This window comes from Lagopus muta, chromosome 25 (genome assembly GCF_023343835.1).
Source record: "Lagopus muta isolate bLagMut1 chromosome 25, bLagMut1 primary, whole genome shotgun sequence".
NCBI lineage: Eukaryota > Metazoa > Chordata > Aves > Galliformes > Phasianidae > Lagopus > Lagopus muta.
The window spans coordinates 2,181,997-2,208,564 of NC_064457.1; the positions used below are offsets into that span (position 1 = coordinate 2,181,997).

General features: G+C 48.1%; 2 protein-coding genes across 5 annotated transcripts in view; one reads left to right on the forward strand and one right to left on the reverse strand.

Moving 5' to 3' along the window:
- The window catches only part of FAM117A (family with sequence similarity 117 member A), a 28,493-nt gene extending 15,766 nt beyond the window's left edge, over positions 1–12,727 (reverse strand). The window contains exons 1-2 of one of the 4 annotated variants that reach the window (XM_048926591.1): positions 12,613–12,727; positions 8,891–9,029 (exon numbers count right to left, since the gene is read on the reverse strand). In XM_048926591.1, coding sequence (XP_048782548.1) covers positions 8,891–8,972 — 82 coding nt within the window. In that variant the 5' untranslated portion in view covers positions 8,973–9,029; positions 12,613–12,727. Of the gene's footprint in view, positions 1–1,245; positions 1,409–8,890; positions 9,030–12,256; positions 12,472–12,612 lie in introns of those variants that run through there. The other 3 variants (XM_048926589.1, XM_048926588.1, XM_048926590.1) reach the window with 3 other exon arrangements.
- An 87-nt stretch (positions 12,728–12,814) lies between these two features.
- On the forward strand, positions 12,815–24,485 carry KAT7 (lysine acetyltransferase 7). The gene is made up of 15 exons (XM_048926587.1): positions 12,815–13,093; positions 14,317–14,464; positions 15,745–15,921; positions 16,122–16,361; positions 16,925–17,007; positions 17,250–17,339; positions 18,021–18,119; positions 18,268–18,378; positions 19,203–19,394; positions 19,701–19,790; positions 20,600–20,740; positions 21,031–21,124; positions 21,307–21,453; positions 21,917–22,023; positions 22,662–24,485. Exons 1-15 carry the CDS (start codon positions 12,815–12,817, stop codon positions 22,761–22,763), a joined length of 2,100 nt encoding a protein of 699 aa, XP_048782544.1. The 3' UTR covers positions 22,764–24,485.
- Positions 24,486–26,568: the final 2,083 nt, after the last annotated feature.

Consider the following 26,568-nt stretch of genomic DNA (forward strand, 5'->3'; position numbering starts at 1 on the left):
TGCTACAGCCCCAGCAGTGAGGCACAGAGCCAGGAAGAAATGAAGAGCAGCAATTCTGGTTCGTGTCAGCGGAGCTGCAGCCTTTTTGCCCTGGGAAAGCTGCACGCTGCCGTGTGCAGGCACAGCACTCAGCTCCCACAGCTGAAGGCTGCAGGCAGCCTCCTGCCTCTCCTTTCTTTGAGGTTTGATTTTTGGTAACATCTGAAGCTACCGAATAATTGCCCTATTAGCAGCAAGTTCACCTTCCTTTCAGCACAGTGCTGTGAAGGAAGAAGAGCCCAGCACTCAACATTTATTTCATTAACTTGGTTCAAGTGTAAATTGAGCAAGTAGCTTTCTAATAGCTCCTCCGATCAATGCAAACCCTGCCAGGGGCACGAGAGACTCAATCGCAAGCAATGAAGAGCACAGTGTTTCGGGAAAGGCTATTAATTCTCATTTCGGGACGGGCTGCAGCACTCCTTTCTGCAGGGCAGAGGAAGCAGCTGCTGCATTCAGTATGGGAGCAGCACGCTGCTTGCCCGGCCGAGCAGGCAAACACCTCTCGCTGCCATGCAGTCCCGGTGAAGGTTGCAGTTAAGACCCAAACGCTCTGGTTGCTTATTTGAGTGCTTCTTGCTGTAATTTACAGCCAAACGAGAATCCGACCCCCAGGAGCAGTCCCACGAGCAGCTCATCCATATGCACATAAAGGAAAGCCGAAGGCTGAGAAGAGGTCACCAAAAAGTTCTATTTCAATCAGTGTTTCTGAAGTAGCCAGGAAGAAACCTCTGCGATGCGACTGAGGATGAATTAGGGGAAATCGAGTCACCGCCGCTTTAACACGGCGGTACCGAACAAAGGGCCGGGTTTTGGGAGCCACCCCCGAGCGGAGCTCTCCCCACGCGTGGGGCCGGAGCTCGGCTTTGTCCCGACCGCTCCCCTATCCTCCCCCCCTCCCCCCCGCAGTCACGTTCTGCTCTCCCCAGGCCTCTCCTTCCCCTCCCTTCCCGAGTTTCGGCCCCAGCTCCACGCGCTGTCGCCCGGGCCGTTCAGAGGTGACTGTAGCGCCCTAAAGAACCGAGCGCGGCCGCGCAGCACCGCCCGGGGCCGAGCGGGGGGGAAGGGAATTGATATTACAGCACACCGCGGCTGCGCTCCGGGACCAGACGCTGCCTGTGCCCGGGAGGGGTCCCCCGGTGCCGGTTACAACCCCCAGCACAGCCCCACCGGAGCTCGGATGGTGGAGGAGGTACCCGCAGTTACCTGCCCGGCCCCCGTCTCCGCTGGCGCCGCGGCGCTGCTGGAGCTGGAAGGGGACGGTAGCGCGGAGCGGCTGGAGCCCCCCCGCCCCGCCGCGGCAGCAGGAGGTGCTCGCAGCACCCGCCATGCCCGGCCCGACCCGCCGCACTGAGCGCCCACCGCCGCTGCCACCGCTTATCAGCGCTCGGGGGCGGGGTTAGCGGGAGGAGCCCGGTGCTCATTGGGTGGCTGCGGCGAGGCTCCGCCTCCTTAGCAGAAGCCAATTAAGACGCCTCGCGAGGTCCTCGCCGCACGCGCTGTAAATGTAGCCAATCGCAAACGCTGCCATCCTCAAGAAACGTCATCCCTTTCTTCAGAGCCAATCACTGACGAACGAGATCCTCAAGTCCCGCCCCTTGGCCCTCCTCATAGCCGCAGCAAAACCAATCACCACAGGAGACCGCCACGGAAATCCCGCCCTACCGCGTGGAACCAATCGCGTGCCCACTCCAGCTCCCTTCCCGGCAAACACCAATCGGAGCGAGTCGCCAGTGTTTGTGTTCGGCAGCCAGGCGGCCAATCAGCGGCGGGGCACGCTGCGGCGTTCACGCCCCCGGACGCGGTTTCTCTTTCGCCTTCGCAGGCCGCTCCCCTCCACTCGCGGCTGGCAGCGCCGGGCCCGGCCCAGGCCTCCCCTCGGCCCAGACAAAGAGAGCGGGGCTCGAGGCCCTGGCCCAATTTATACCGGTGCTGTTGTGCCGCATGCCATCCCCTAAACGTACGGCTTTTTTTATTTCGCCGAGACTCCCGCAGCTTGCAGAGCGCATGGTCTGACACCGTGCTGCAAACCAGAAAGTAGAACAACCCCTACCCACGGGGTAAGCGCCGTGCTGGCACCCCCACATCTGCTCTGCAATGGACCAGCTGTGCAAACAGCTAGCCAAGCTAGCAGGCATAGCAGCCTCCTGCCTGCCCCTATTCACAACCTTCAGCCCTCAGATCCGTGCTCCTGAGCTGAGCTTTGTGTAAGCAGCTTGCTGTCTTCTTTTCCACCCATGCTCACGTTTGTTGTCTTTCAGCCATAAAAACACGCTGCAGAAGGAAATTCTAACACGTTTTACTGCCAAGTGATTCTGCCATTTTTTTGTATGCCTCAGACACCTGAAATTCAGAATGTTTCACCAGAAGCCCTACCAGGTTGAGCTTAGGTACACACACACACATATATATACACACACAGGTAAAGCAGAAGTGCTGGGATATAGCAGGGCAGCTCTGCCAGACACAGGTATGGGCATTACGTGGCCTGCTGCTCAGCCTGTGCTTGGGCCTCAGCCTTCTGGGAAGGGCTGCAGGAGAGGGGGAACATTCAGGATTTTTAGGTGAGGCAATGCAGCTTTGCAGTGCTCAGCATATGCAAACCTGATTGAGGGCCTTTTTCCAAGCTTTGGCTGCTGTATTGTGCCTCAGTCCCTTTCGTCCTGGACCTCTCAGCAAATGCAGATTTCTCTCTCCCTATCCAGGGCTCTCAGCAGCCAGCCATTACCATCCTTTGACTTTCTGTTCCCTAAGGATCACTACTGATCACGGGTGCCACTTAAACCTCACCATTATACCATTCTGTTTAGCCTCCTGAAAGGCTTCACAACATCCGCACCTATCCCTTGTTCCAGTCCCCTACAACACTTGTATTTTGGTCGTTGCTCCTCAAATAAGCATCATTACGATTCACCCTTTCTTCTAGCCGTACCTCTACCAAACCCACAGCAGAATGCCCACTTTAGGCCCCAGCCTGCACTGTGCCTGCAGCAGGGTGCAGCTGTGGGGGATTAGGGCAAGGAAGCACTCATCCCAGTACAAAGGGTGGGGCAGATTGGTCCCATCCAGGCTTCTGGGAAGCTAGATAAGAGAAGGGGGATGGCATGAGATGGCAAAGTAGCCTGGGCTTCGTGCCAGTCTCTCTGGAGAGGAGAGGTTATGACAGCAGCAGGCGGTTGGCCTCCCCCAGTGGCTATCACAGCAGAGCAGCACTCCCCATCCTCTTCCTGTATCTCTGCTCACAAGGCCGCCTGTTTCTATTTGCATGTAATCAGGCAACAGATGGGAAACTAGACAGTGCAATCGTCTTGCTTCTAGAAAAACCCTGCAGGGGGAAGAGGCAGCGAATATTGCAGTGCTTCAGTTGCTGAAAGAGGACAGAATGTACCTCCTGATGGAACCAAAGATGAGATAAAAGCCACAGCTTTGGTTATTAGATCTTGGTAAACAAACAGAATGCCACCCATCAAACTAATCAGCCCTATCTCTTCTTGCAGTACTCCTTGCTAGATCTGATAACACTCAAGAATGGCAGCTGTACAGAGAGGCACAGTGATCTCTGTTCAAAACTGTCTTAAGAGTTGGAGAACATTCCAGAACAGCAGCACCATTAAGGGCAATTCTGGGAGTTGAACAGTTAAACTGTTTTCTGGTGAATGCTTTTATCTACGCATTCCTTCTCTCATCCTGAAATTAAGTTTCAAACAAAGCAAAGGTCCTCAGGTGCCTGCTTTCCCAACAGTTCTTCCTATTCCAGCTCCCAAGGCAGAAAGAAGGTAAAAAAATCACACCAAGCAGAACTTCAAAGTCTGGCTGCCATTCTGCATACAGACATTCCTTCATATCAAGGATGCCCTTCCTGAAAATATCTCCTCCCCAGTACACACAGCAGCAAGACGTTCAGGGGGACATAAAGTGTTCTTAAAGGCCAAACAGAGAATTGTGACTTCTTTCTACTGCTGGCAGCTCACTCGGCCTTCTTCCAGGATTCTGTCAGTCCTTCCAGCCTATGAATTCAAATTCACCTTTCAGTTTCTTTGCCACACTTTTAAGGCACTGCAATTTGAACCCAATACTTACAGCTGGAACAAAGTAAAAATATTCACTCCTCTGTGTTGTTTTGTTTTAGCATAAAGGTCACACAGCTGTGCCTCTGGCTGTTCTTACCATATCTCATGCTATAAATACTGCAAGGACTACTCCAATGAAAGTGGCTCAGCACAGCTAAGCGAAGCACCACGTTGTCTCAAGTCCAAGTTTTGCTTTCATCCAATGTTTCCTCCAAGCCTTAAAAATCCACATTTTGCTTTATCACATAGGAAGAAGCAAGACATCACCAGCTGTCACCTATCAAGGGGCTGCAGCCATGCTAGCTCAGATGAGCTGCACACTATCAGCCAGCTGAGTTTGTTTCATGTGCAACAAGATCAGCCCTTGCTGTGCCATTGCTGGGGAGAGATACACCACAAACAAGTGCTGTAAAATTAAAGCTCCTACATTCCTGCAGGCTACGCTCTAGCCTACGCAATGTAGTCACCTCCCAGTAATTAAGTTTCCTAATGATGTGCTGCATGGTAGCAGAAGTAACAAGCTTTTACAACTGCTCAAAGACTGCAGGTCAAGGATCCACGTTATCATACTCTGTCTGTCCGCTCCTATTGCATCTGCCACAGCGGTTTCTACAGCCTTCTCTCCTCACACAGAGTTGACCAACCTCACCACTGGTTAACTTTCCTCAGCTTTCAGAGCCCTGGGCAGACAGTCATTTCATCACACCGAGCAAACACCACACAGCTTTAGGGTTCTCTTACAGCTATGGACTGACCTAAGCAGCACGCTCCAGAAAGCGGCCTTCAGTGCTGCAGCGCTGCCCAGTTCCTCAGCTTACAAACATGCAGCAAAATAACAGCTCTGGCTTTACCCTCCCCCATTTAGTCCTGCAAGTACAACCAGTACCCACCCCAGAACAGCTACATAGAAATAACAAGCAGACAGGAGACATGCAAGGCTGAACAGATGTCACTGCAGTGCTGCCGTTCTAGCGCAGGCTCGGGCCCTAAATGAGGGACGTTTCTGGCCGTTCGCTATGGGTAGGAGCAGACAGAGCTTAGATTTAAAGTCCTGATCAGCTCAGCATGAACGTGGAAGATCAAAGGGTCATTGAGCACACAAGCTCAGTTTCCCTCATTGTCCTTAAACAAAATTCCTCTCACTCTAAACCGTGTAGTAAAACGCCTGTCTGCTTCCCACTCTGTTTCCAAGAGAGACGGCTGCATTTCACTACTGGACAGTTTCTGCACTCAAATGTTTTGAGATGAAAAGCCCTATGGAGTAAGATAAATACAACTGCCGTTTATTAAAAGAGTCTAACAGATTATTCACCAGACCAGCCAAGCTATTTCACAGTCTGGTCATGCTTGCAGTGAAAACAGTGGGAGTTTTGGGAACAAAGTATAAGCTCTGCTAAGAGTAAGGAGACGTTATGAAATGGATTGCTTTCTCTAAGTCATGGAAAGGCAGGAAGCATCTCCTAACAGCATGAATCATCAATAAAACAGAAAGGAAGATTGCACCTCCAAGTATTCACTGACGTCCAGCACTGCCAGCATCAGAACAGAGCACGTAAACGAATGCAAGGAGCGAGGAGAACAGACAGATGGATACAAACCAGGGAGGCACTCAGAGCCAGGAGAGCAGCTCTCATTTAAAAACAAATAGTGCAAGCAGCAGTGCCTGCTGCAGGAAGAGCCATAACAAAGCACAACAAGCACCTTCAGCACATCCACTGCTGCTTGCTTTCCTTCTACCCACTACAACAGCCTCCCACTGCTGTGACCCTGAAGTTCATCCTACTGGAAAACAAACACAGAAGGAAATAAATTTACTATCTTGCATGGGATCCTTTCATCGCATGCTTGAAGGAACTTGGACGCAGGATTTCTGCTTTGCTTCTTTATCATCATTAGTATGAAGGTGTTCAGAGCAATCCCCACTCTTGTGCCAGGCCACGCACCTATGCAGGAGCTGGCGTTACCTGAAGGATGCCAGGACTTGCAATCTACAATGACAACTCCCAGTTACCTGAAGAGATGACCTCGTTTCTCCTGCCTTTCCCAACCACTTGTGTTCAGAAATTATAAATACCATTTCCTAAAATAATACAAGACCGCAGTAGATGTAAAATGTTAACTATGAAGGAACGACAGCTTGCTTAGGGGGACGTGTTGAAGAACAGCTTTATGTTCTCAGGATAGGCAAGCCCCTGGTTTTTCAGCTGGCAAAGAGAAGAGTCAGCAAGGAGAGCTCTAGCTCACCCATCTGCCACTGCCTGGCAAAGCACAGCTGCTCAGTCACACAGCACCACCTCTCTGCTTCCTGAAACTGAATCACATTAGAAAATGTTAGAAACGTGATACAGAACAAAAATGTTTATGTAAAAGGCTGCGTTTGGCACAGGAGTATTATTCTCTCGGATACCAGGCAGTCCCAAGACGAGCTCCAGAAGAAACACTGCTGAGCCTTTTGAGAACATGAAGCCTGTGAATTTTGAAGCACAGGTAAAGAAAACTGCGTGGTAACAACTGGCACAAAGTAATTAGGAAAAAATGCAGACATTGAAGAAAATAACCTACTTGGCTCACCTCACAGCTCAGTAAGCCAGGAGTTCATATGGGAAGAAACAGTTCTTTTTGCCATGAATAATTACAAAACCAGGAGTTTTAAAGGAAGTCAGCAGTTCCAGCTGGCACATAAGCCTTACCTAGGAACAGCCATTTTGCTGCACTGCACTTCAAATAGGACACAAGCCCCCAAAAGCAGTAACACTGCTCACCCCAATCTTTACTTGTTTGACTCTATGTTGTTTTCTAGATACAGATCTAGAAACACACAGGACAGTGAACCTTAACATAAAAACAGATAGAAGTGACTGATTCCATCTTGAGACACACTTCCTCCAGTTACATTCCCCATCCATTTTACAGGCAGTTTGCATTCATTGCTGGAGAAAGTGAAAACAAATTCTGCCCCCACCATACACACACATGACCCCTCGTTAACAGCCTCGAAGTTCTTGCTATAATCAAGTTATTTAGGACAGCTGGAAACTGAGCTACTAAATCTCTGCTGGTTGCCCACAGTACCAAAGTCAGTCCTAAGGAAAGAACTGCCCAGCGGCTCAGAGGTGCCAAACAGGATTAAAGTTTGGCCTTCACATCCCACATTGGTGCCATTTGCCAGTGACAAAAGTTTCTTACACCTGTGGAAGTTTGTGTCACTGGGCTGAACAACATGAGCAGAGTTTTCCTTTAAGGAAGCATGGAGTGGACTTGATTGATTAGGAAGCAAGGCATTAACATCAGTGCCAGGCAGTTGGGGAACACTGCCTAGACTGGAAGGAATGTATTAAAGGAACAGATCACAAATCCAAAAGCAGACAAGAGTCCAAAAAACACCCTCATTTTGGCAGGAACAGGACAAGGATGGCATAAAAATATCTTCCCTACCAATAGGCTTTAGTCCTGCTAGGGCAAAATGTACTTTTATTGCAACTATTTAATAAGTAGATTATGCTATGAGACCCAGGGGAGGCAGGGAGGAGGGGAGGGAGGAAAGCAGGAAGTGTGGCTATATTCAGCTGTAACTAAGTGCAAAACTTCTGCTTTCAGACTCAGCCTGGATCCTTTTTCCGTTACAGTTAAAAAACAAAACAAAACAACAAAACAGATGCAGGCCAAACTGGGTTGACTTTCCTTCTGTTGCCATAAAACACAGGCTCTACTCAGATGTCTGCATGCCAGAGCCTCTGGGGAAGGAGTGAGTAGATGGCTCCTGTTCAGGTCGACTAAAGCACTCCTATACAACTACAGCAAGTCGTGCTCTGTAACGCCTTCAGCTCAATGCACAGCACGTGGTTGCAATTCTCCTACAAGGGTTTTCCTGACTATTTATACCCACAAGACAGCATCCATTCGAATCTAAACAAGCTTCAGGCTTACAAATAATAATAGTAATAATAATAATGATGCCACCCACTCCCTCCGCAGACATACAGCTTGCCAGGCTCCTGTTCTATCAGAGAACAGGGCATGGAAGAAAGGAAACAGGTCGTTTATCAGTTGCTGAACTGTCTGCAAACAAACCCACAAAACTGGAGTGTTTCAGATGTGCAACAGCTGGCATTCACGTGGAAGCGAGAAAATAAAGATACCACGATGCCAACCTAAAAATCAACTCAGTCTGAAGTGATTTCACCACTATTACTGTCTGCACTAAATCCATTTGTTGCTGTTGGGTTTATTTCTGATGTGTGCTAAGGCCCAGAGGAGAGAGCTGGTCTCCTCAGTGCTGAACAGAAGCCAAGGCTCAGAAAATACCTACAGCTATGCTGGTTGTCAGCCCAGGTTCCACAGCTTGTTTTCTGTAAATTCTGTGTTTTGCACCCTCTGCCATTTGCATACACATACCAGCAATTAACTTGCTTGCATGTCACTGTCTATACTATGTTTAATCCAGGCAATAACCAAATTTAAGCTTCCCACCAGTCACAGTAAACATAATTTAGGCTCCAACCCCTGCTCTAAAGAAGAGCCAAAGTAGATCAGGTTGCTCAGGGACCTATCCAAAAATATACCCAGCAAGCAGCAGCCAGGCTTCAGTTATTTTATAGTAAGAGCGACCCACTTCAGTACAGGCCTTTAAGACACATCAAGCTGGGAGCAGAGATTCTTCAAGCTTTATATCTCGAGGCTCTCTCATGCTGCTCCACTGCCCCGACTTACCACACTTACAGAACAGACACTGAAGGGTACCAGGTTGGAACCCAAACCAGATCAAAGTCAACTCCACTCACCCGCCGAAGATGTGAACACAAAGTGAAGTGGCAGCCTTGGATCCTCACGTCTGTGTGGCAACGCTGCAGAGAGCTGCAGCATGCAGCCATGGTGCGTCTCTGTGTACCTGCAGCCCCCACAGCTGGTCTGAGAGAACACCTAAAAGCAAGCAAGAATCGTTGAAACACAGCACTTCAGATATTTCTACAGCAGATTCCCATCACCCAGCGTTTGTCCCACTTGCTTTAAAACATGCTGAAGCAGGTAAAGTAACCCTGTAGGAATGCAGCGTAACAAAAAGAGCACAAAGCAATTAAAGTGAATGCTTCAAGATCTGCAAAGCAAGTGAAAAACCCAAAGCATTCATTCTGCTTCAGAGCAATTCCTACATAAGCAGCCTACCTTGTACCACCACTAACCTAAGCTGGCTACACTGAGATCCCTCAGACAGACTCTGTGCCAGAGCAAGCACAAACCGAGGCAAGAAACTGGACAATCTAATTTCTACCTATTGGTGTCCATACCTGTTCACAAAGATTTTGGGTTTTTTTTGGTGGAAATTCCCTTCTCGTTGCCTGTATTTGCTAACATTCAGCAAGAGATCCCAATCCCTCTCTTTACATAGGACACTTGGATTTCAAAGAGTTTTAGTGAGGATCAAGGCATAAAAAGACACCAACAGATTCAGCTAGGTTTGCTGTTATCTAACCCTGCTGCCCTTCATGGCAATTGAGAAGGTGTATATATTCAAAAAGCCAGGATTTAAAAAGCAAAACACACATTTTTGTGTCATTTAACATAAAACTTCAAATCAAGCACCTTCTAAACTTCCTTTAGAAGCAACACCAGGAAATTCCTCATTTCCTGCCTGGAACATTCTGACAGTGAAGACACTAAACGTGTCTCCAGGACCTTATTAAGGGAATTTAACCCCCAGGAGGCATAAGGATGAGTAGAGAATATCATTCCTCCTCCTCCACTGATTCCCAATTTGTCCATCTTGCTCGGGTTGCAGTTTCGTGCACTGACATCTAGTGGCGAAGCCAACAAAGGAGGCATCTCCTCCAGTTTTATCTCCTTTTCCCCACAGCAGCCCTTCAACTTCAGCTCCAACAAATGTCGATAATGGAACCTTCCAGAGCCAATCACGGGCGCACACATCCTCTACATACAGATCCATTAAAACAATACATGGATTTTTATTTCCGCCAGAAGCAGCCTAAATTTGGGAGGCATTTTAAGGAGCGTGGCAACAACACGTTACCCTATCAGTATGTGCACGTATGAATACAGAAGGGGACTTAAAGGCTCTGCCATGGTCACAACACATTTTCCCCCAGAGGGTGGTGAGGCACTGGAACAGGTTGCCCAAGGAGGCTGTGGATGCCCCATCCCTGCAGGCATTCAAGGCCAGGCTGGATGTGGCTCTGGGCAGCCTGGGCTGCTGGTTGGTGACCTGCACACAGCAGGAGGTTGGAACCAGGTGAGCACTGTGCTCCTTTGCAACCCAGGCCATTCTATGATAACACAACTGACCACTATTCTTCTTATAGTATGCGAGAGTTCCACAGATGTAAGGCCATCATCTCTCATCATTACCACCTTACTGTATAAACACACTGGGCAGTGTAGAGTTACATCATTTCAAACTGCAGAGAACTGTTTGCGTGGCCATTTTAAACAGCAGGACACGATCAGACCTCATGGGGAACTGGATTCCTGGCTGCTATTCAATGGCTGCCACCTCTAGGAAAGTTATTAAGCACCACCCACCTCTGCTTGTCTGCTTCGTTTTTCCAGTAACATCCTGCTGATGGTGACAAGTCCTGCTAACATGCATTAGTACTTGTTATTTCAGAACAGCAGTGACACCTAGAAGTTCCAGTTAATGCTTTTCTTGTTTTATCCAATATACTTAAAAGATGTAGCTCTCATGTGATGCATAGCTTACAAAAGAGGAATCCTCCAGCAACCACTGACAAGTGACTCTTTCACTGGGATGTGGTAACTTGTAACCCTTTGAATTTACACAGGCATCATATTCTCCTCTCTTTTTCATCCAAGCAAACCTGTAATTCAATTTGGATACTTACAAAGTCCAATTATGTTACGCTGAAACCACCTTTTAAGCTAATTGCAGTTCTTTTAACGCAGATAGAGTCTACTTAATGTAAGAAAAAGATTTAAAAAAAAAAAAAAAAAAAAGAAAAAAGATGATGCAGTTGATAAGCCTTTTAGAAGTTTTTTCATTGCCCCTGACTGTCCTCCATTTCCATTAAAGCCCTTAATCAGTTTGCAACATGATGCACATTCACTCTGGCAAGGTCTCACCAACAACTATAATGTATTCAGACCAACGCTTCCCTTCTCTATCTATTAAGGAGAAGTGTGTTGTTTTCCTCTGTTCCCATTCCTACGGCCCTTTCAGGCAACAGCTTTAGTTACACGCAGATCATATTTTAAACTAAGCATTTCAGGTCAGTCTAACAGTCTGACAGCTGTTATATGGAGTTCAAGAGATGTTGGGGGTCAAATGCAATTTGAGACACGCTTGAGCTCCTGTCAGTCCATTCCTCTCATGAAGTTGGAAGAACTACTGCGTTCCTGCAGTGCTTTCTACTGCAAATTGAGACACTCAACTCGTCAGATTCCTATGAATGGGTTGTTCAGGGGATGAGTGTGCAAAATGTTTACACAAAACATATCCCTATTTGCCACCAATGCAAATATTCCCAGCTCACATACCACACACGCAGCTTCCCATTCCTCTCCTTTTAGACAAAAGCGGACTTTCCATCTGAGTTCCTCACAGAATCACAGAATGACCAGGGTTGAAAGGGACCTCAAGGACCTGAATCTCCAACCCCCTGCCACACGCAGGGCCACCAACCTCCACATTCCATAGCAGCCCAGGCTGCCCAGGGCCCCATCCAACCTGGCCTTGAACACCTCCAGGGATGGACGGGGCATCACAGCCTCTCTGGGCAGCTGTTTCAGCACCTCACCACTCTCATAGTAAAGAATTTCCCCCTGACATCCAACCTCAATCCTCCTTCCTTCAACTTCAGACCATCTCCCCCTGTTCTGCTGTTATCTCCCCTTTCCATGAGTTGATTCCCCTCCTGCTTGCAGGCTCCCTTTAGGCACTGAAGGCTGCAATGAGGTCGCCCCGCAGCCTTCTTTTCTCCAGGCTGAACAAGCCCAGCTCCCTCAGTTTCCTCCAGGTTTGCCTTCCAGCATCCCACAGATCCAGCACACCTCACAGCAACAACTGGCAATGAAAGAAGCATCATGACTCGCATGACGAAGTGCAACACGGGATATAGGATTAAACCCCGAGAATTCGATAATCCCTAAAGATAACCTTGGCTGCAAAGAGATCTCACGTCTGAACAAACGGGCCGAAGGAAAACCGCCTCCATGCCGCAGGAACCCGAGCTGGGAGAGAGACACACGGGTAAATCTTGACACACACACATACACACATATATAGAAACCTCCCCCTGAGGAGAAGAGAAAGTTTAACCGACGGAAAGGCCCATCTAAGGAACAGAAGAGAGGGGAGGGAAGGAGGGAGGAGGCCCCGAGCGCCTCAGGCCTGCAAGGCCCGCCCAGGCCCGCCCGCCACAGCGAGCAGCCGCGGCCCAGGCAAGGCCGTGCGCAGGGCAGACGGCGGCACCCCCTGACGAGGAGGGCCGGCAGCCGCTCCCCGCCTCCGCCGTAAAAATCAACGGGGACTCACCGCCTTTCCTCCACCCAATCACTCCATCACCCCGACGGCGCGCTTCTGCCCGGCTCCAAGATGGCGCCCGCGGAGGTCCGCGGTGCTCGTTGACTTCACGCCCTCACTCAACATGGCCGGCGCCCCGATTCCCGCCGAGAGCCCTTCTGCCCAAAACCAAGATGGCCGCCCCCAACCTCGCCGCTGGAACGCCCAAACAAAGATGGCGGCTCCCGCTGGCGTGAGTCTCGGGCGGGGTCACGTGACAAGGGGGTGTGGGCCGTGTCCCGGCGGAAGCGTGAGGGACCGAGCGGGGAGCAGGGCTGGCGGCGGGAGCGCGCTGGCGCCGCCGGAGCAGACGTGCCGTAGGGCGGGCGACACGGCCGTCACCACGGAGCCCGCCGGCACTAACACGGCGGCCACCGCCGCTTCACGAGCCGGGGGCGCCGGGGACCAGGCAGCCTCGCTGCCCCCGCCCCCTCCGAGGATGCCGCGCAGGAAGGTGAGCGGAGCCGGGGAGGTGGCTGGGGAGGGAGCGGTAGGTTCAGGACGGAGCCTTCCAGCTTTCCCGTCCCTTCCAGTTACCTCTTACCGGTAGAAAACCAGGGGGAAAATAGCGGCCTTCAGCCCCCCCGCGCCCGCCCCACTCGTTCCCTCATTGGCTGTCGCAGAGTCCCGCGCAGCATTGATTGGCCGCCCCGCCCGTCACTCGTCGCCCCCAACGGTTACCCTTTCCCCCCCCCCCCCCCGCCTGCAGCGCGGCCCTCCTCTCGGTTTCTCCCATTGGACAGACGGTCGAAGAGCCGGCGCCGTATTGGCTGGGCTGTCTTGCCGGGCTAGCCACTGATTGGCTTCCATGGCTGCCCATCTCCGCTCCCAACGGTCACCTCCCCGCGCGTGCCTTGTTCCTCCCTTCCCCCCCATCCCACTCCGCCCCCGGGGTGGATGTTTCTGTGAGAGCGAAGCTCTCAGTGATTGGCTGTCGCCCTCTGTCAGTCACACCCTACCGGCATGCTCCTTCTCTCCTCGAGCTCCTATTGGCGTAATCGCCTTTTCGGCCCCACCCACGTGCGTTATGATTGGCCGAGGCCGACGAGTCGCTGTAGAACGCAAAACAAAGCGGCGCAGGGAGGTGTGCGCTCTGAGGGGCTCGGTGCTGTTCCCGCCTCTTTTCTCGGGGCTGCTCTCCTCACAGAAGCCACTCTTGCGGCCTCGGGTGAACGCAGCCGCGTTCGTTGCCTGCTGCGCTCCTTTCCGTTGTTTTCCCAGCCCGTATTGCTCTCAGTGATGCACAACCAACGCATCCCCTGGCAGAGCCCGTCTGTTTCCCCACCACCTCCCCCTTGTGCCCAGCTGGGCCTTCAGGGTGACGATGCTGTGTGGATGACACACAAAGCTTTTTGTCTGGCGTGAAATTATTAGTCTGAATGATTTCTTCACTATGAGAGCAGTGAGGTGCTGGAACAGCTGCCCAGAGGCTGTGGATGCCCCGTCCATCCCTGGAGGTGTTCAAGGCCAGGTTGGATGGGGCCCTGGGCAGCCTGGGCTGCTATGAAATGTGGGGGTTGGTGGCCCTGCATGTGGCAGGGGGTTGGAGCTTCATGATCCTTGAGATCCCTTCCAACCCTGGCCATTCTGTGATTGTGTCAACTCTACGTTATCACCACCTGCTTTCCGTGTGGTTGTGGTTAGCATCCCTGCTAACATCTGCGTCTGTTGTTGCAGAGGAACGCGGGCAGCAGCTCAGATGGAACAGAGGACTCCGATTTCTCCACAGATCCGGAGCATACAGACAGCTCTGAAAGCGATGCCACATCACGGCGATCCGCCCGTGTGACCCGCTCCTCAGCCAGGCTCAGCCAGAGCTCCCAAGGTAAAGATGCATTTCCTTAAACACACCACTGGCAGGAGGCTCGGTTCACTCCACATTCACTTTCACAGATTAAACACGTGGAGTTTCGCACCCAAATGCAAATACATAACTTTTTTAATTGGGTTTTATTGTATTTTAGTAAAATCCAGTCTTTCTGACTGCAGATTGCAAACATATGAGGTTGCGTAACGTAAGGATTACACTGATGGCAGAAAGGGAAACTTGAGCATCCTCAGTTCTAAAAGTAAAGCTGTTTCTTTATTAGAGGAGATAGAAATCAAACCCATTGTGTTGAGGGACGTGGTTTAGTGAGACTATTGGTGATGGGTGGATGGTTGGGCTGGGTGATCTTTGGGTCTTTTCCAACCTTGGTGATTCTATGAACCCATGATTCTGCTTTGCCTGATTTATGTAAGAACTCTGTAAACTTATCCTGTTAGTTAAATATAATTATATAGGCAAGCTAGAGAGGGAGCATTTAGGGATAAAAGTTGCTGTTGTTTGCTTTGTTTCTTTGGGGTTTTCTATACAGCAAGGGAAGATGTGTTTTCAGGATTTGCTGATGCAATAAATGTCAACAAATTTTGCGTGCTTCTACTTTTGCATCCAATTTAAAAGAGGAAGCATGTGTCCACCTCCTCGTTTTTAGCTTTCGGATAGCAATTCCTAGGCTGTTAGCTATTAAGAAAATGACAGTAGGTAAGTTTGTTCCTTCCATCTGTGCATGCACTGTTTTGTGATGGATTTTCTTGTAGGTGAAAAAACTTACGTGCACAGTCATCTGGTGGTTAGGCCTCAAAAACAAAGGAGCGGTTTGGGTTGGTATGTGGGATGCCTATGATGCTGTTAGTGTATGAAAGCATTGTTTTCATGCAGAATAATCTGTTTTATTGTCTTATGAGCAGCATGTCTTTGTTAAACCATACGTGGTGTCCCAAATGTACCTCCATACCAGAAGCAGCTTTGATATTCTCAAGAGTTTTCTAAATGCTGATGGTTGTTTTCTAAGTTAAACACTACAAGCTTTCTGAATGGGAGCTGTTTGTAATTCCTAATCGATTCAGTTATCATCTCAGAGAAAGTGAATCAAATTCCAGGTCCATCGGTGTTTGTAGAAGTGATGATTTAATCTTAGAAGAGTATATCATATCAGCGATAATGTGCAATGATTGCACAGAATCCTGTGCTGTTACCTGTGGTGCTATCAGAGCACGTGTGAGGCAGTTCACTGGCATTCAGTGCTTCCTGTGGGTGTAATTATGGCGTTTCCATGAAATTAGATTCCAGCCCGGTTCGCAATCCGCCCTCGTTTGGAGCAGAAGAACCAGTCTATTCCACGAGGAGGGTGACCCGCAGCCAGCAGCAGCCTGCTCCTGTGACCCCAAAGAAATACCCGCTCCGGCAGACCCGCTCGTCTGGATCAGAAACAGAGCAAGTGGTTGACTTTTCTGACAGAGGTACGTAGGCACAGAGAGGTGCTGCGAGCTTGCAAAATGCTGTTGGAGAGGATATGCAGCTCTGTTCTCTGAGCACAGTGTGATATCCTCGGGTCAGAGGTTTGAGGCAGCTCTCCAAAGCTGCTTTACATATTATTTTTTATTGAAAGCTTTTTTTTTTTTTTTTCTGGCAAATTTGTAACATTTGGATCCTTGTTCAGACACTAAAAATGCGGCGGATCACGATGAGTCTCCACCTCGTACCCCCACTGGAAATGCCCCTTCCTCAGAGTCTGATATTGACATCTCCAGTCCAAACGTATCCCACGATGAGAGCATTGCCAAGGACATGTCCATGAAGGATTCGGGAAGTGACCTGTCTCACCGCCCAAAGCGCCGCCGCTTCCATGAAAGCTACAATTTCAACATGAAATGTCCCACTCCTGGGTGTAACTCTTTAGGTAATTTCAGTTCCAGGATTGATTTGTTGATTTATTTACTTTTTTTTTGCCTTGATATTAAGTCCCCCTCCGTTGACTTGTACAACGTAACAGTAAGCAGTTGCTTGGAATCAGAAACACTACTGAGAAGTGGGTGCAGAGAAGGGTTATGGAGCATGTCCACAGGTATATCTTTATTGTCTAGAGGTCTTCAGGGGACAATGGGATAAAGAGCAAGTTGGGAGAGTGAGTGAGTGAGCACAGGCATGGGAGGAGAATGCAGAGCCTTGGAGGTGAGGGTATTGATCTCAGACTGAAGACAAAAGGTTCTCAGCAGCAAATGCATGCAGTTATCTAATATACATGGCTGCTTGCATGGAGTGCAGCTTTTGAGTTAGTGTGAAAAGGATTTTCCTTCTTTGTTCTTATAGCTTGTGCCACAAACCATGAAATGTTTTCCTCCTACCGCAGTGTTAATAAATGGAGTTGCCTCTCTTGAGAAGCTCATATGCAGTATCTGACCATCTGGGCTGCAGTTAATGATCATATGTTAACAGCTTTCTCTTTTTCCTGATCCTTTACAGGACACCTAACTGGAAAACACGAGCGGCACTTCTCCATATCAGGATGCCCACTGTATCACAATCTGTCAGCAGATGAGTGCAAGGTAGTGAAGTCTTCTGTTTCATCTTCTTATGCTTTTATAGAACAAAATACCAAGACTTGCTTGTGCACAGGAAATAACATCTTCCACTGATGTCCTTAGCTGTAAGACAGCAGCATTTGTTGTGCGTCAAATAATTTATAAGTTACACGTTAGAAAATCCAGCTAAACAGAGAAACGGAGGACGAGGTGGAAGCTCTGCCAGTAGTTTGCTGCAGTGCTGACTGAGGAGTTCTGACTTCCAGGTGCGAGCGCAGAGCCGGGATAAGCAGATTGAGGAGAGGATGCTGGCCCATCGGCAGGACGACAACAACAGGCACGCCACCAGGCACCAGGTGGGCAGTCTGCACGTTTTGGAGTGGCTGCTCCGTTAAGAGTGGAAAAAACTCAGTTGTGTTTCTAGTGACAGCGGCTTTAACTTGATCTCCCTTCCTTACCTCTTAGTTAAGCTATTGTGCTGAGTCCCGAGGCTCCCTTTTGCAGTCTCCAGTTTGTTTCAGCAGGGGAAATTCATTTTCTCCCTTCCGTAAGAGCCTGGAGCAGCCAGTGAGAGCCGAGAGGTGACTCTGGGCAGTGATATGACAGAGGAGGCTGGAGTTGTTCTCACAGTGGTCTTTTCCGTGTGCTTTCATGTGTGTGACAGCAGAATTTCCATGCCACCATTTTACTCTGCATAATTCCAGCAGGGGAATTATGTTCCTCAATTCAAATGAGTCTTGATTGAGAGTCAGGGTGACCTGATGAGTCAGCAGTGAGCTTTTCCATGTGATTAAGCAGTGCATAAGGAATGCACCCTGTCTTGTGGGACTGAGGTGTGTTGACAAAGGCAGGCTACAGAAAGTAGAAAAGATTTCCATTTTACATATTTGCATTTATCTCATGCATGCAGGATTTGGTTTGGAGACAACAAACCTGATAAAATAGAAGCCAACACAGAGCTCCTTCAGATGAGGTGCAGGTGAATATTGGAAGTGCATGAAGACTCATGAAGCTTTCCAACTGTTTTTTTTTTGCAGGCACCAACAGAGAGACAGCTTCGATACAAAGAGAAAGTAGCTGAACTCAGGAAGAAGAGGAATTCAGGACTAAGCAAGGAGCAAAAAGAAAAATACATGGTAAAGGCAGCACTTCTTTCATTCCTTTGTGTCTGGAATGAAACCACTAAGGTCTCATCCTGCAACATCTTCAGTTACAAAAAGGTACAACGTTCAACAGCCTAGAATAGCAGTGAAAACTCCTTTTTTTGGTTTGTTTTTGCTCTAGGAACACAGGCAAACCTATGGCAATACTAGGGAACCTCTTCTTGAGAACCTGACCAGTGAGTATGACCTTGAGCTTTTCCGAAGAGCACAAGCACGAGCGTCTGAGGACCTGGTAAGCCTTCTAACTGATCGTTGTTCAGAAATTTAATGGTTTGGGGCTTTTGTTGCACTTGTGCAGATAGAATCTCCTGTAAGGTGAGCACCCACAGCCCAGCCGAGTCAGCAAAGTTAGAGTAGGTATGATGCTGAAATCATTCAGTAGGTTTACTGAAAGTATAGGTGGACCTAAACGTCTGCAGAGATGAATGCCTTGCATGAGGAATAATTAGTAACAGCCTCGTTTAAGAGGTGTATCTTTTCAGTGAGGGAATGGGCAGCTCCAGCTGTGGAAACAGCAGCAAAGGAATGATTAGAAAGGAAAGACAGAAAGCATCTTGAGAATATTTGGCGACTGTGGAACAGGGTTGAAATCATTCTGTTGTGACTGAGGCTTCTGTAGGTGCTCTTCAAATCTCCAGTGCTCTCCCATCTCCAGAAATGAACCCAAAGATTCTTTGATGCTTACCAGTGGCATTGGTATCTGGGATATCTCAAGGCTGAGAGTTAGGCTGTGTCTCTCCTTGCAGGTGAGGGAAGAAGCGTTCAAAGATGTTTTCTGAGTCCTTCCACCACTAGCTGTCACTTGTGAACGGGGCTCAGGCTGAGTTGACTTGAGGAGGGGTTTGTGGGAGGTGTCGTTAGGTCACAGAGCTCACAGGATTGAATCACAGAATTGTGGGGGTTGGAAAGGACCTCTGGAGATCATCGAGAGCAACCCCCCTGCCAAAGGAGGTGAAGTGAAGTGAAGGATCTCCTTGAGGGAAATGCATACAGCCCCTTCCTCTCAGCACCCCTTTAAAACATTTCTTAATAGCTGTTCACGTGTTTCATCCGTAGGAAAAGTTGCGGCTCCAGGGCCAGATCACAGAAGGCAGCAATATGATCAAAACCATCGCTTTTGGCCGCTATGAACTGGACACCTGGTACCATTCTCCCTACCCAGAGGAGTACGCTCGTCTGGGACGTCTCTACATGTGTGAGTTCTGCCTCAAGTACATGAAGAGCCAGACAATACTGCGCAGACACATGGTAAGGGCTGGGGAGGATCTCAGATTCCTGAGCTTCGAATCAGGTGTGAGCATGTGGATGTTTGTAAACGTTGTCACTGCTGCCAGTTCACTTTGAGAGCTGAGGAGATTCTGAGTTGTTTTGAGAGAAAGTTTTCCTAGATGCAGGCTTGATTTCTGCTCTGTTCAATGGGTTACAGAGGCTCAGAAATGGGACCTAGAATTGAATTTAAAGGGTCTGCGTGTTTCCTGGTGTATCCAGCAGTTGTTGTAACCTCTTCTGCCTTTAAAACAGTAGTGTCACCCTAATTTTGTTTACTTGTCATAGGCAAAATGTGTTTGGAAACATCCACCAGGTGATGAAATCTACCGCAAAGGCTCCATTTCAGTTTTTGAAGTGGATGGGAAAAAGAACAAGGTAATTAATTGTATTAATAGGCCTAGCACTGCTTTTCCTGTAGAGAAACAGGATGCAGACGGCCCTTTCTCTCTCTAGTGGTGGAAAGGCTGCTGCAGTCAGGTCTGTCCATTCTTGATGTTTGTTTTGTCTGCGTTTTCATTGTGATTCCTCGTTGCTGTTGTGCACAAGCAGTTTCCCCTGTTCTCTTGCACTGTGTTGGATCAGTAGCTTTTGGGGGCTTATGCCAGGATCCCTTTCTTAAAACGAATGGGGAGCTTCTGTGTGTGGCCTCAGTACATTGCCACTGCATCTCTCATTCAGCTGAAACATTCAAACTTGTGTGAGAGTGGAAAGTAGGCTAATATTACAGGGGGTGACCCTCGATTGAAGGGTAGAAGATGAATCTGCAGCCACTGGTTCAGTGCCAGGTAGCAGCAGTCTGTAGGTGCATCCAGTCCTGGAGGCTTCAGAGGGAAGAACAGAAAAACAGATTCACAGCTAAATTTTGCACTGCCGGAAGTTGGGAGGAGGCTTTTCCATTTACCACAGATGACCTTGAAGCATGGGATTCACACAAACAAGCTGAGCTCCAACCTTCTGTTTCCCTTCACTGAGGATGTGATGTTTTGAGCATCCAGAGATTGGTATCACAAACAGAAATTCCCACCTTGCAAATTTCACCTTATCCAATTTCTTCATAAATGGGATTGTTCCCCAGCCCAGCTGCTCTATCTGAAAGGCTCCACGCCATTTCTCGGATGATGCAGAATTTTCTTTGTATTTCCCATCTATGTCTGTTTTTGTTCACGCTCTCCTTTTGTTTCTAGATCTACTGTCAAAACCTATGTCTGCTGGCAAAACTTTTCTTGGACCATAAAACATTGTATTATGATGTTGAACCCTTCCTCTTCTATGTCATGACAGAAGCTGACAACACTGGCTGCCACCTGATAGGATATTTCTCTAAGGTTGGTTGCTTTCTTCTTGCATATAAACCTGTTAGAAGTGGTAGTGAGAGTGCAAGTGGCTGCTTCTCAGATGCAGCTCCATGTGCTGCCACCCTGAGCTTTGCACTGCACCAAGCACCTGATGCAGATGATCACATTATTGGTTGCTAGGCAGGAATTCCTGAAATTGCTGCTTTCACCTTGTATTGAATCAGTTGCACAGGCTTGTTCTGTCTGTTAGGGTTATGATGCAGCCTATTGTTTGTGCAGATCTAGACTTGTTAATTGTTCTGTGTATTCCTGATTTGTAGGAGAAGAATTCTTTTCTCAATTACAATGTCTCTTGTATCCTGACAATGCCCCAGTACATGAGGCAAGGCTATGGCAAGATGCTCATTGACTTCAGTAAGTATAAAGAGAATCATTCTGGAAACACTCAGTTTGGTATAATAATCTCACCCAGTACCTAACACATCTGTTAGATGTGCAGCAGTTTTTATTAGAGCTGATTTCTTCTCGTTCTGAACAGTGTAGCAGTCAGGAGGGAGCAGTTTGGGAAGGAGAAATAAATCCCCTTTTCTTCACAGGCTATTTGCTTTCTAAAGTAGAAGAAAAAGTCGGCTCTCCAGAGCGACCTCTGTCTGATTTGGGTCTCATCAGCTACAGGAGCTACTGGAAGGAAGTTCTCCTTCGTTACCTGCATAATTTCCAAGGGAAAGAGATCTCTATAAAAGGTATAATTTCAACCTAAACGAGCTGGTTCAGGAGCATGCCTGTGTGACCTCAAACATGAGACAGGTCACGCTCATTGCACTGCTGCACGTGTTTGTGTAGCAGCACAGTTGGTGGAATGTTCTTTTGTTTGGATGTTGCTCCTTTTTTAGTCCATCCAACAGCAAAAATAATCCAACTTGATGAGTTCTTAAAGCGTGGATCGACTTCTTATAAAAATATGAAAAGCTTTCAAATATTTTGCAAGTGAATTGACCACAGACAAGTTGTGTAACAGATAACCAGAGCGGTCAGAGGCTTCGGGTCAGGCAGCAGCAATAGTGCTGCACGCCTCCACCATCTGCAAGGCATTTTGTGTTTATCACCTCCAATGTAATGCCTAAGACTTGAGTTGAAAACTAACTGTCAGAGGCTGTTGCAGTGGAATTTGTTTCTGTTCTAACCTGAACTGATACTGGTTTGCAGAAATCAGCCAGGAGACTGCAGTAAACCCTGTCGACATTGTTAGTACATTGCAGGCACTGCAGATGCTGAAGTACTGGAAGGGAAAACACCTGGTCCTGAAAAGACAGGTAAGGTTTCTCATAGCTCTCTCTGCACCTTGATTTCCTGCCATTTAGCTGTTGGACTCACATGAACTAATGAAGTCAGTGTTATCTTTGGTGCTGGGGCTTCCCTGCCCTTTGATTCCAGCGGGGAGCACCATCATTTTGAAATGCAGTAATGTACAACACTGGCACTGAGCATGATTCTTCACCAGTGTAGAAATAGGCTGCACAGACTGACGTTTTCTTGATGTATGGAAGAACATTGTTCATTGTAAGCAGTTTTTGGGGAATTGTCACTCCTCTCTTGCCCCTCATCGTGCCTAACCTTTATTGAGCAAATGGATGCACAGTAGTGAAATGAATCCTGCATGTGTCCTGTTTGTATCCTCATGGACAATGAGTTATAAACCCCCAAAGACAGGACAGTTTCTCTCGTTGATGTGCTCTTTCCTGAAGCTTTGTAGCTACAAGTAGCCTTATCAGTGTGGTTGGAAGTGCTTCTAGAAAGTGCTGTGGAATAGGAGTTATATTTTCAACGTGCTCAGCAGTAATGGAGTGGGCTGATCAGATTTCTGGACTTTGATGTTTGGTGTTGGACTTTGGATAATCCTCTCATCACAGCCTGTTTGCTTTAACCCACCCTTTCGTGCTCTTCTCCCCAGGATCTGATTGACGAATGGATAGCCAAAGAGGCAAAAAGATCCAACAGCAATAAGATAATGGATCCCAGCTGTTTGAAATGGACCCCTCCTAAGGGAACTTAACTGTCTGTCACTCCTGAAGCCAGTGAACCCCAGCAGTAGGAAGTACCCTCGGGATCTCTGTTGTACCTGTTGCTGTTGTGATTGGCTGGTACAGTACCCTCCCAAAAGATCAGCTCCCCTTGGTACTGTTCTGGCCCAGATCTTTTGTGCACACCAGAAGCTAGTTCTGAGGAACTTGATGTTTCGGCCTCAATGAGGTTGCAAGGATTGGATCTGTGTAGGACCCACACGAAGCTCCTAGCAGCGCTGGCCCAAGGAGTTCTGATATCTGGTACTGTACCTGTCCAGTCACTGGTCTCACCCTCATGTTCTCATTCCGATGAGGTTGTGTTGTGTCCCGTTACCTGGTTGTTTCTTCCTTCAGGTTCCTTGCTTTGTACGTAACGGAGGTGACTTCTGTGGCTTTGGAACAAGGTCTAATAACACTTGTTTGCAGAAAGGCTGTTTTCCTAGCAAGCTGCCATTTACACTGACTTCAGCATTTGTAACTAGTCCTGTCTGACGGACTGTTCCATTCCACGTATGAAATAATTGTACTAAAGCAACACGCCACCTCTTTGGGCAGTGTTTTCTCCTACAATCCAGTAGGTCTTCACATAGTTAAGGTTGTGCAGTCAGAAGCTGATGTATCTTAGGAGCGAGCGGTGTGATTGTTAGCGTTATCCCAGGGAGTGCAGGCTGAGTGCCTGAGGGTGTCACAGTCTGATGAGCTTCATGGAGCTGCTCTTGTGTGCTCCTGGAGCTACAGCACTGCCACTTCTGTTGGAGGCACTTCTGTCCCTGTGTATTGCTGCTTGCCTGGTTTTCCTCTTGGAGTTGGTGGGTTCCTTCCCCCAGCAGCAGCCCGTGAGTGTATTTTGCTGGAGGTGTTTTGGATCGTAGGCCTCTTTCTACTGAGGAAGATTTTTTCCCTCAAGATTGAAGAAATGAAAATCTTCGCTACAGATAAATATTTGCCAGCCTTATCCAAACAGCCACAGAAACCCTGACATCCAAATATCACCAGTTGTTGGATTGCCTACAGTTTATGTTCTGTGCATCAGTGGCAGCTTCACGTAGCTGTGTGGATGGTTTGTTTCTCTGACAGTGCATCCTGGTTTGTCTTTGTAAAACAAGAAAGCTTTTACTTCTTCTGTCCCATCAGCAGCACCAGATGAAACTCTCATGCAATGGCTTTCAAGTATAACCACTGTCCTTGTGCCACGAGTTTGCTATATGGCTCCAGTGTGATTAAAAGAAGGGGACACACTTGGAGCAGGCGATGGCAGCGTCGTACAGTGCTGATTTCATCCTTCCAATGCTTTTCTGTTGAATGGTGACTGAAGTGAAGCACTTGCAGCATACCATACCAGTAGGTAGGAGCTGTTTCCTGTTAACCACTGACCCATCCTTGTGTGGAAAAGTTCTCTGTTGCCCTTCTGGTGGTTGTCTGCCTTTCTCTGCCTCTTTAAAAAAGAAAAAAAGAAAAAAAAACAAGAAAAAAAAAACCCAGATCATCAGTCAATGATGTGTACTTTGTGGGCATTACTGAATCTTGCTGTCTCGTGCCCTTTGCTCCTGTATTGTAACTAAATACAGCTACTCATGAAAATATCCAACAAAGTAGATCTGTGGAGTAGGGAAGAAGGCCGTTCTTGTACAGAAGCTGATCCCTGTTCCCACGATGTGGTAGAATGTGCTGTTCTTGTATCTACTTCTCAATAAAGCATGTTCTCTGCTCAGGTTTGTGCCTGCCCTGTATTTTCTTGTTAGATAGACTGTTCTGCATCTTCAGTTCAGCAAAGCTGCTGCTTTATGCTCCAAGGAACTGATTTGGAACCCATCTTTGTGCCTGGTGGAATCGATTGTAGCAGCCTCGAGGTTGGATGTCACAGAGATTGATGCCCTGTATCGTGGATTCACGTGAGCTGGTCCTGCATGGAGGCTGCCAGGAGGAGAGCGTGGATGTTTCCAGCAGCAAGTTTGCCATGGAAAACTGGGATAGCACATCGAGTTGAAGTTCTAAGATGGAAGGAATTACCCTAAAAAAACCCCTAGAAATCAGGTAGTCCTGTGTCCAGATCTGTGCAAGGACATGGAGCAGTGAAATCTTTGATCTCTGAAAAATAGCAGCTGGAGTTCATTGCTGAGCTCAAACATTTTGGATCTTTGAATTTCTGACAGCAGGTTCCAGCTCCTTCCAGGGAGTCCATTCAGTGGGAGGAAAAGAAAAAAGAGGGGATGTTCTTTGGGCTCTGAGCTTGCAGAGAGGCAAGGATGCTGTTAAGAGTGAGGCCAACATGTCAGTGGTTGTGGCTTGGGACTCGAAATGCTCTGCTTTAATGAACTGAGAGGAAGCACCTTGGTGGCTGTGATCTCTGAGATACACGAGGAACAGATGATCAGAACCACAGTGATGTTTGCTCACTCACATCGAGGCTCCTGTTTCTGCCTTTCCTAAATAACAAAACCATTTAATATCAGTACAAATAATACTAGTTAAGGAAATACATGCATATGGGAGCATTACTTTAACTTGAGCACGGTTTTGCATAATACCAGTTGCCAGATTTACTTTTCTAAGCACAGGAGGATACAGCCTGGCTTAATTTGTAGATAACTGTACTGAGATGGGATGATGAGGGGCTCAGTTCCCCAGCTGCTCTGCTGTGGGGCAGCCAGCCCCTCTCACTGCTTTGTTTCCCTTCCTCTGCCTGCTCTGTTTATGCTGTGTGTTCTCAGGCTGCTCCCTGCATGTACAGCCCTTAACATGACGGGGTCTTCTCTTGGCTGGGACTCCAGGATCCTTAGGTAATGCAAACACTAATTAAGCAGTGAGTCATACAGAGAGCCATAAACATCGCTAGGTGACCGAGGGTGAGACATGCAACTGCTCACAGTTTCACCCACGGTTTATTCATAGCAACTGCAAACTTGCAGATGTTTTACACTGTGTTGGTGGTTTGAAGCCCACTTCAAAATGATGATGCTCCCAAAAAGCAGTGGGTGCTTTCAGAAAGCATCCTGGGTGATGCCATTCTTGCTCTGCCTCGTCTCAGTTGTAAAACACGTTTGCTTTCTGCCTTGACCCAACACAGGCACCGACTGCAGATGTGATTTTAGCACACTGGTGACCCTGCTGTGTGCTTTGCTACGACAGACCCTACAGATACAAATTCAATGCAAGGCAGAATCACAAATCGAGAGCCAAACTGCTTCACTTCTATTATCCCAGAAACAAAACCAGTGGAATTACAAGTCATGTCAATTAGGTAAGACTCTGAATGCCACTGAGTGCGAATGGTTGGAGCAGATGCAGCATTACAGCTTTCATGAAGGCCTCAGGTTCTGTGCCCAGAATCACAGAGGTGCTCTGCCTATCAAACTGCAGTAAGACAGGCCTGCCAATGTTCAGTCCTGATGCTTCCCATCAAACTCATTTTCTCCTGTGAGCCAGCACTGCATTGCCTTTGTTCTGGGTGCAATTTAATGCACCTTTCAGTAACTGTCTGTGAGAAATATATATCTAAAACAATAATAACAGTAAATGGGTAGTTCAACAGAGCCAAAGTTGAGAAATGTTTTATGGTGCATGTTTCTGTGCTGTCAGAAAATGACAAATAGCCCCGTGGAAGCTTTATGGGTGCAGCAGCAGCCTCCCTGCCTACTGATACAACAGTATTATTTCCTGTTCTGTTTGTTTCCCAGCGAACTTTCCACGGCTTCTGCCCCACTGCTTGAATGCCAGCAGTCCTGGAGCCATTTCACCAGCAGTCCTGCAGCCTTTTCCCTGCTCATTTTGCAGTTCCAGCCTTTCCAACATCCT